Raw genomic sequence first — 9,321 nt, 5'->3', positions numbered from 1 at the left:
AAATATCACTCTTTAAAAATGTAGTCACAACACAAAACAGATGAAATTGAGACAATCTGGAAAGCAACCTCTTAGGAGGTAGTTTGTAAATAAAGTATTATGGAGATAAGGATGCTTTCCAGGAAGTCAACAGGATGTTTCATAATGTTATTAAGGTGGAGAGTGTACAGCTTCAGGCTAGAAATTAGCAGCGTCATGACTTACTGATGTCAATGGCACCCATTATCTCTAGGGAAACTGATAAAGGAAAACTTTTTTATAAAGTTGAGGATGAGGCCTTGAACTAAAGAGATCCCACTTTGATATTATCTCTTTCAGTTGCAACAACAGAAAAAGATGAATACACAAAAAATTAAAAGGATAATTCCTAAAAATGTGCAATGTTTTTCTTTACAAGATCATTAAGAAATCTTAAAAATAAGATACTGAATACACATACAAACAAGGACACGTGTTATAACCCAAGTACTTTTGAAACCATATTTTAGTTCCAAACCCCAGTACACATCAATTTCATGAATTCAACTTTTTTTATTCAGAACGTGTATCTTTAAGACTGGTATAAACAAAAATAAAATACAAACAACTTGTTATTGACATAATAGCTGCAGTTATTAACTGCAAGAATACAGTAAAAAGGAGCCTTACTAAATGTTAATGTTCTTGCAACAGAATTATCCCAGTCATTTTATGGTAGTAAATTCTGGCAAGAAATGATAAATTCATTTGTTATTAAAGATATTTAAAGAATTTCCAAGATCAATCAGTCATGCTGCAAATAAAACAGCAATTTATTCAAGAGAGCCCTTACCTTTCTCATTCTCCTAAAAGGTCTGCCATTTATAGGTAACTAGTATTTCCAGATCAGTTGTTCAAACCCAGGTTCTTCCTATAAATTCACATCTTAGCTTTAAATACAGTAAACTTACACTCATTTTCCCTTTCCAGTGGAATATCTAGTCTTGAAGTTAAAACACTTTCACAAAAAAAGAATAATTTAAAATCCTTCATGTAAATCTTGGTTCTTACTTTTCTTCTACCTCATTTTCATTTTCTTCTATTATTTGCTCTTCCTCCTCATCACCAAAAGTCTGTTCCTGCATGGTGGTAAAGGAGAGAGATCTAGCAGCCACTTCTGCAGCGAGGCCAGCAGTGAAAGTGAACTCAGGGGACAGCTGTAGCTGTGCCAGCCTCTGCTTGATGGAGGGCTGTGATGAGACCCTGGGGGCTGGGTGGGCAGGGGCCAGGCCATCTACATCTGCCTGTGGAGACTCATCTTCACGCTCACACTGGTAATGTGCTCTTTCTTCAGCTCCTTGGAAGAAGACTTCATTTGCAGAATTGTCTTTATTTTTACCATCTAGAGGGTATTCACATAAATACTCAGTCCTACTACTTATTTCATTGTCAGCTGTAGAGGTTTTATTATTTTCCTCTTCAGTATCATTTTTACCAACTTTCCCCATATCTGAATCCACTGATGGTTCTGAATTACTTATGGGTTCCACTGGGTCTACAGGAGACAAGGATTTCAACACAGCTTCAAAGGAAAAAAAAAAAAAGAAAGAAAAATAATAACTAAAAACCCAGCAATGATGTAAGCTTTAATTCAAACTCCCAGTAGGTTTTTCTTATAAAGAACAATAAATAAAAGCTAAATAAAACTTTCTAGTAAATCAAAGTAAATTTATAAAACCAGAAAACTTTATAAGAGATAAAATACCTAAGACATGAAATGAGATGGGGTTTTGATAAATATTTTAAAACACTTCATGTATTCTCTTAATTCAAAACATTTAAGCAGTGTTTTCAAGGTGTGGCTCTTGAACCGACAGCATCAGTCAGCATCACCTAGGAATTTTTTAGAAAGGACAATTCCTCAGCTGCACCCCATACCGACTCAATCGGACACTGACTGAGGACTGGCTATGGCTGTACAAGCCCTCGGCTGCATTCCGATGCACATTGAACTTTGAGAGCCACTGAATGAAGAATAAGCAGCATGTTTTTCACCAATAGTAAGATAGATGAAACACCTAAGAGTAATCCAGGTAGTAATCCGATCATCATCAACACACACATATTTACAAGTGAAAACATCATGGAAAAAAAATACAACATACAATTCAACTCACTTGTCAACCACCTAATAAGACCCTGATGACAGTAAAGCAATAACTTCTACATATTTTAATGCCACAGAAAAATATAAAATAAAATAAAACCTGTATTCCATGTCAACTACTGTACAAAACATAACACACAGATATTACATCCATACGGCAGAAGTTGTCCTTTCAAGGAAAATGAAGTTTTATTTAGCCCCTCTTGATGTTAGTAGGCAGTGGGTTGCTTGCTATGCAGTCTCTCCTCCCAGTATGAGGGGTTAGTACAATACAATATGTTATGAAGCATGACGGAAGAAAAAAAAGTGCGTCTTGAAGATCTGGCGTTTATTTTAAAAAATAATTTGTAAAACGTGTCCATTTCCAAGAAACAGATCCCTAAGCTGCAGTAACTCCACTAGAGAAGCAGCAACAACAGAAAAATATGGCCACAGCAGGTTCCAGTGTAGAATTTCCCTCTCTAATTCCATTCGGACTTTACCCCTGTAGGCAGAGATGAAAACAACTCTGGAAGATGTACTGAAATTTTTCATGGGAAAAGCATTTTAAGGTATCAGCTTTTTACTTATTTTCATAAACCAAGTTAGCATTATGCCTTTTCAAATGTAAACTATGAAAAGCACAGACCTGAAAAAGAGACATTTCTCTCATCATTATATCTTTACCCATACAGTCAAGAGGATAGTTTTAAAGCCACATGAAAAAAATACTAAACAATAAAAAAGGATACAAGTTTATATACAGTGCTATTTTCAGACTTTGCGTACAACTTTGTGTACAGTGTTAGCTGATAAATCTGTTAATTCTTAAAGAAAGCAACACATATTAGAAGTTGATTGATATTCCTGATTATTGTTAACTAAATGAGGGTGGGTAAGCTGTATAATGCATCAACGAACTAGTATGTTAACACTGTGCTAGAATATAAACCTCCAGGACTATACGGATTTCTGTTTCTTGATCTATGTGCCGCGGATTCAATAGTAAACTATATCTTACTATCTACTTATTGAGTAATTTTCTAAATGAATACTGTGGGGGATAATAAAGCCCCTATTTAAGAAGAACACTAATTTAATTTCAGAAACAAACAAAAAAAATAGAACAAACAGGAAACAATAGTGTCTAAAACCTAATACTCCCAATCTCTGATTTACGAAGGCCCGATATATGGACAAGCAGGTTACAGGAACTCTGCTTTGTTGCTCAAGAAATCCTTTCATTTCACAACAGCGTCCCCTGCATGTGAGGCTCTGTAGTACTGGGAGAGGTGATAGGACTGGAACAGTAAGAAGGGGACTCATGGAGAGACTGGTGGAGAGGATAGCATTCCTGTGAAAGGGATCACCATGAATACTTTTCATTAATGAAAAGAGCAAGCTTGCAGAACCACTGTCTAATTAGATATAAGTAGAGGAAGATATCTATACTAGAAATAGTGGGGAAAATAATCGAATATGGTAGACTCATGATGGAGAGGCTTGAAACCAGAAATAGGAGTTTATATTAAATACAATAAAAAAGGGGAAACTGCTGTAGGTTTTTAAGACAGAGAGCTATTATCTATGTGCTGTTTGAGAAAAATCTAATCAGTTTTCAAGGATAGACAGAAGCAAACCTAAAGGCTTAGAAGCTATCTTCAAGAATAGCTTAGAAGAAAAAGGTACTGAAAATGCAAGTCAGCTAAGAGGCTATTATAATATGTGAGCATAAGCTTATAAAGTGTGTGTTAGTAGCTCAGTCATGTCCGACTCTTTGCAACCCAATGGATGGTAGCCCACCAGGCTCCTCTGTCTATGAAATTCTCCAGGCAAGAATACTGGAGTGGAGAGCCATTCCCTTCTCCAGTGGATCTTCCCAACCCAGGGATTGAACCCAGAACTCCTACATTGCAGGCAGATTCTTTACCATGAGAACCACAAGGGAAGCCCAACCTTACAAGGACCTGGGCTATAAAGGGGATCAATGGGAAGAAAGGAGGACAAAAATCAAGAAGTATATATCTGGACAAGGGAGGATGGGAGGGCCCCAAAGAAGAAAAGAGAATGATGAGGAACCTTCCAGAGTAATCTATATACTTCTAGCGAAAAAGAGAAAGGGAAGAGAAGGCAGTTGATTTTGAGGCTCCACATATACTAAAATAGAAGGGAAGTCCCACTCTACCTGCTTAGAAATCCAGAGGAATTAATTCTTGAATTAGGAATTAGCTAGTTTGATGATACTGTTGAGTACTAAGCTTCCCCTCTCTTCCTCCCCTGCTTCCTATGAAGTTTTAAAGAAAAGAAGGGTAGTTACAAAAAGAGGTTCAAGGGTAATCTTAGGTATTACCAGTCATCCACTTTTGTACAAATCCAAATATGGAGACAGTGTGCACATAAGCATCTCTGCCTTCCATCTTCTAAAGTGTTCAAATCAATTATTATTTAGTAACCTAGTGATACAGCTAAGGGCCTAGTGTTTAATTCATTTGTTTCAACAGTGAACTGTTATTAATTTTGTGTTATATTAAAAATTATAATTGAGAACAGGGTTTAGAATCTTGAACTCACTGAAACAAATTTAGTAGAAAAATAGAGTGATGAAAAAGTCTGACTTCATATTCCCAATCTGATTATATAGTAACTCTTTTATTGACCAAACTGGATTATATAATGACTCTTTTATTGATCAAATTGATTTTGTGTCTGAAAGACAAAGTACTATACTTACTGGTGGGTCCCTAAAATGAACATCATAAGAATTCTGTGGCTAAGATTTACAGTTCAAGAAAAAAGAATCCCTTACATTGAAATAAACTTTTACTCTGAAGTCAGTGCTTACCATGATCACTAAACAGAAGCTGCTTCCACTTCTGCCTTTCTGCCTCTGATGCTTTAAATCCCAGCACAGATTTCAGTTCTTGGAGCACCCTCTTGGATTCTTCATGTTCACGCTTCTGTCTCTCTCTGTCTTCTTGAGACAAGTAATAAAAATCATCCTTTCTGAAATCAGTGTCCATATCAATATCATCTACATAAGCTTCTAACTCCTGAAAATGAATAAAAGAAAAAGCACAGTACTTCAAGCAGACAGTTTTCTAGTAGCATCCACTGACTTGAACCTATCGAACTCCAAGATTAAAAAAAACACGGACTCTTGGCATAGGTCACTAAGGCACAATTTGGGCATACAAAGCAAACACAGATAAACTGAAATCCTACTGAAACTTACTTGATACTAAACAGAGTTGGGAATAAGAAAGTTTAACAACTTCACTTTATTTTTCTACTCTGATACCATTCAATAGATCTAGTCAAGATTCAAGCTATTAGCTATGTCAAAATCAATCAAAATTAGCAGGGCTGTTGGTTTACGGAGGTAGTGCAGCATGTTAGCTTTCTTTGGTAGACATTTGTGTTTCTTTCTGACTCTTCAGGAAGCTTGAACACTATTGCTAGGATTAGGGAACACCTCATCTGATGGTTCTCCTTATCTCTAAGGTGAAGGGTAGGATCCTTATTACTCAGCTGCTGTTGCAGTTATGGTTAAGGAAAATTATTTGGGATCCTCTAATCAGGTGTACGGAGAAGGCAATGGCACCCCACTCCAGTACTCTTGCCTGGAAACTCCCATGGATGGAGGAGCCTGGTAGGCTGCAGTCCATGGGGTCTCGAAGAGTCGGACACAACTGAGCACCTTCACTTTCACACACTGGAGAAGGAAATGGCAACCCACTCCAGCGTTCTTGCCTGGAGGATCCCAGGGATAGAGGAGCCTGGTAGGCTGCCATCTATGAGGTCGCACAGAGTCGGACATGACTGAAGCGACTTAGCAGCAGCAGCAATCAGGTGTAACTGGGTCAGATCTGATTCAGAAGTTTGTGATAAAAGGAACAGGCATTTTAAGGAACCTATTCCAGCAAGGATGGTGGCAGACTAAGTTTCTAGAGGTAGAGGTTCTGAATATAGTTTTCATTATTTAGCATGATGCAATGGTGTAGTGGCACCGGGTATAGTGGCAATGTCTATACCCAGTGACTTAGCAGTGATGCTGCCACTGGAACAGTTCTTTTGAGTGACTTTGGCTGTGTACCCCAGCCTGCTTTAAGTTCATTATCTGGCCCTCTGAAATATTCTGTCACCTAGCTAATGGTTTTAAATAAATTTCTTTGTTAAACTAAGTAGGGTTGGTCTCCCTTTGCAATTAAGAATACTGAATAAACAAAATGACGAAGAAAAGGAAGCTGCCTTCTTCAGAAGAAAAAGAAGTCTTCTTCAGAATAAGCAATCTGTTGTCAATATCTAACTTAATCATCTAAAAAGTATTTTTAAAGTGAGGTATAACATACATTTTGACGATCTGCACTTTTGGGCTTCCCTGGTGGCTCAGAGGATAAAGAATCTGCCTGTAATGCAAGAGACCCAGGTTCAATCCCTGGGTTGGGAAGACCTCCTGGAGAAGGGAATGGCTACCCATCCCAGTATTCTTGCCTGGAGAATTCCATGGACAGAGGACCCTGGCAGGCTATAGTCCATTGTGTCGCAAAGAGACACAACCAAGTATCTTTCACATAACATACACAGATGCATTCAAATGCACAAATCTTAAGTGTAAAGGATTTTTACATATGTACACATACTGGGAACCACCACTCTGATCAAGATAAAAACATTTCCAGCATCCCAGAAGGTACCTTTACCAATGTATTAATTTTTAATGCATTTTATCACTTTCGAGTATTTAAGAAAGGACAATTAGATATAAACAGGAAAATCTGCTGGTAGATTCAATGGATTAAAATTCAAGTCACTAAGAACTAATGATATGATATAAATTCAATACACTATGTTGTGATTTTTGAAGATCATTAGAAATATAAATTCAACAATTGTGCACAATTATTCAACAACTTTTCTGTGCTAAGTCGCTTCAGTCATGTCGAACTCTTTGCAACCCTAGACTGTAGCCCACCAGGCTCCTATGTCCATGGGATTTTCCAGGCAAGAATACTGGAGTGGGTTGCCATTTCCTTCTCCAGGGGATCTTCCTGACCTAGGGATTGAACCTGTGTCTCTTACATCTCCAGAATTTGCAGGCAGGTTCTTCACCACTAGCGCCACCTGAGAAGCCCTCAAAATGGGGTGCCATGCCCTTCTCCAGGGGATTTCCCCAAACCAGGATCGAATCCTGGATAATTTTAATTCAACAACTACCCATGTCAATTACAGAGAAAGGGAGGTAAGGTTTGTACATGAAACTCTTTAGAGGGAAAAAAAGCAATTTTCATCCTTACCTGCTCCTCAGGAATTGGGTCTTCGTCTGCAATGTGTAGAGGAGGCTGTGTCAAAGGTGCCACAGTGCAGCGTGGGTTCTCACACGCCATTTCAGGTTTACCTTAGAAAGGAACACAGAAATGAGTATCTACCAAAGTTAATAAAGAGCACCATCTGTAGATTTATAATTTAAATAAACTCTTGGAGAAGAAAACCTGTTTTATCTCTTCCTTTTTCACCTTACCATAGTACTTGGCACACAGGAGGCACTCTAAATACTTGAACAATCAACTTTACTCATGGCATAGGAGCAGACTCAAGACACACCATCATCACTCTTCCCTACGAAAAACAAACTTAAGTTCTGCACTGTCCTTGTACCATTTTTATTTTCAGGAGAAATGAGGATTGGAAATGAGTTTCGTAAGTAAAAGATTGAAAAGATTATCTCAGGTGAGCTTAATTCAATTAACTATTAAAAAACAGTGTTTGACATCTAATCTCGGGGTTATTTAGCCTCATATTCAGCTCTCTTTTATCATTATCTGTCTACTTTAAAGAAGTAGGGGTTAAGCCTCTAGATTTTTACCTTTCAAGAATATTGACAGATAAATGGTTTGGGTCAGAGTTGGGGGAGACTCTTGGTTAGTGTGGGCTGGTATGGTCAGAGCAATCTAGGCTAGCAGGGGAGAACTCTCAGTGGGTATAATCAGCAGAAATGTGACTTAGCCCACAGTGTCAGGTGACTAGTTATATACAAAAGACTGCGTAAATAAGTAAATATACTGAAACTAATGACAATCAAGCTTCTCATTATCACAAAAGGGAAGAACAAATACAGAGAAGGGGGAGGCCAGAATAAACTATGTGGTACTGACACTGAGTCGGAGGTACTGGTATGAATGCGTGGTTTATAACATATATGGACAGATAGATATACAGAGACAGATGTGTGTGTACATGTGTATGAGTTGTGTGTGCGCTCAGTTGTGTCCAACTCTTTTGTGACCCAATGGACTGTAGCCTACACATGTGTATATGCAGATGTATTCCACAGTTCTGTACAATGACAAGTGGTAAAAGCAATAATATCCCAGTGGCCATAAGCATCCCTAGCACTTAAGATCTTGGTTTCTAAAGATCATTTTCCATTAAAAAGAATGAGGCTTCTTGGAGACAAGGCAGATGTTAGGGCCGGAGGCAAAGTCAACAAGTGCTCAAAGGATGATGGTGATAGGAACCACCTTGAATGGGCTCCCTCTGGTCCAACTGTGGACAACCTGAGCAACAATATAAAATAAAAGTAACTAATTATGATCTATTGAATAAAATAAGAATCCATACTAATATAAATGTGTAAATAAGTAGAAAGGGGGATGCTTAACCTTAAAATAGTGTCAACTAGTAAGTGTAGGTGGAAAACGGAATTAGAAAATTACCATTTGGCAACCATGACAGCAATATCCAATTGAAGCAAGAACTATCAATGGATGCTAAAAGTAGTGGGTGAAAACAATTAAGCTAATTTATTCACTTTTTGATACACAATTTTATGAGTTTAGATAAAGTCATGTAATCACCATTACCACTGACCACGATACAGAATAGTCTTATCACCTCAAAACATCTACTTAATGCTGCCTCTTTATACCCTATTCCTCCCTCAATATCCAACTCCTAGTAATCACTGATTTGTTTCTTATTTCTGTTAAACTTTATCATTTTGAGACTGTCCTATAAATGGAATCACACAGTATGCAGTGATTTGAGCCTAACCTCTGCTGATTAGCATAGTGCATCCTCCATCTTACTGATAGAGCAGTGGTAGTTCATTTCTTCTTTATTTCTGAGTAGTATTCCATTGTATGGATGGATGTAACGATTTATGTATTCATCAGCTGAAGGACCTTGGGTTATTTCCTGATTCTGTTGGTATACTGTGG

The 9,321-nt window shown here is 37.7% G+C and overlaps 1 protein-coding gene across 4 annotated transcripts in view; it reads right to left on the bottom strand.

Annotated features, from left to right (window-relative positions):
* Positions 1 to 511: 511 nt before the first annotated feature.
* VEZT (vezatin, adherens junctions transmembrane protein) overlaps positions 512 to 9,321 on the bottom strand; it is a 67,639-nt gene continuing 58,829 nt past the window's right edge. For 3 of the 4 annotated variants that reach the window (XM_070454344.1, XM_020877912.2, XM_070454346.1), the window contains exons 10-12: positions 7,399 to 7,499; positions 4,947 to 5,154; positions 512 to 1,540 (exon numbers count right to left, since the gene is read on the bottom strand). In XM_070454344.1, the coding sequence (XP_070310445.1) occupies positions 1,026 to 1,540; positions 4,947 to 5,154; positions 7,399 to 7,499 (824 nt within the window). In that variant the 3' untranslated portion in view covers positions 512 to 1,025. Of the gene's footprint in view, positions 1,541 to 2,175; positions 2,610 to 4,946; positions 5,155 to 7,398; positions 7,500 to 9,321 lie in introns of those variants that run through there. The other variant, XM_070454345.1, reaches the window with a different exon arrangement.

This window comes from Odocoileus virginianus, chromosome 24 (genome assembly GCF_023699985.2).
Source record: "Odocoileus virginianus isolate 20LAN1187 ecotype Illinois chromosome 24, Ovbor_1.2, whole genome shotgun sequence".
Classification (NCBI taxonomy): domain Eukaryota; kingdom Metazoa; phylum Chordata; class Mammalia; order Artiodactyla; family Cervidae; genus Odocoileus; species Odocoileus virginianus.
The sequence above is the reverse complement of the archived record's forward strand: the minus strand, read 5'-3'. Positions and strand labels throughout refer to the sequence as shown.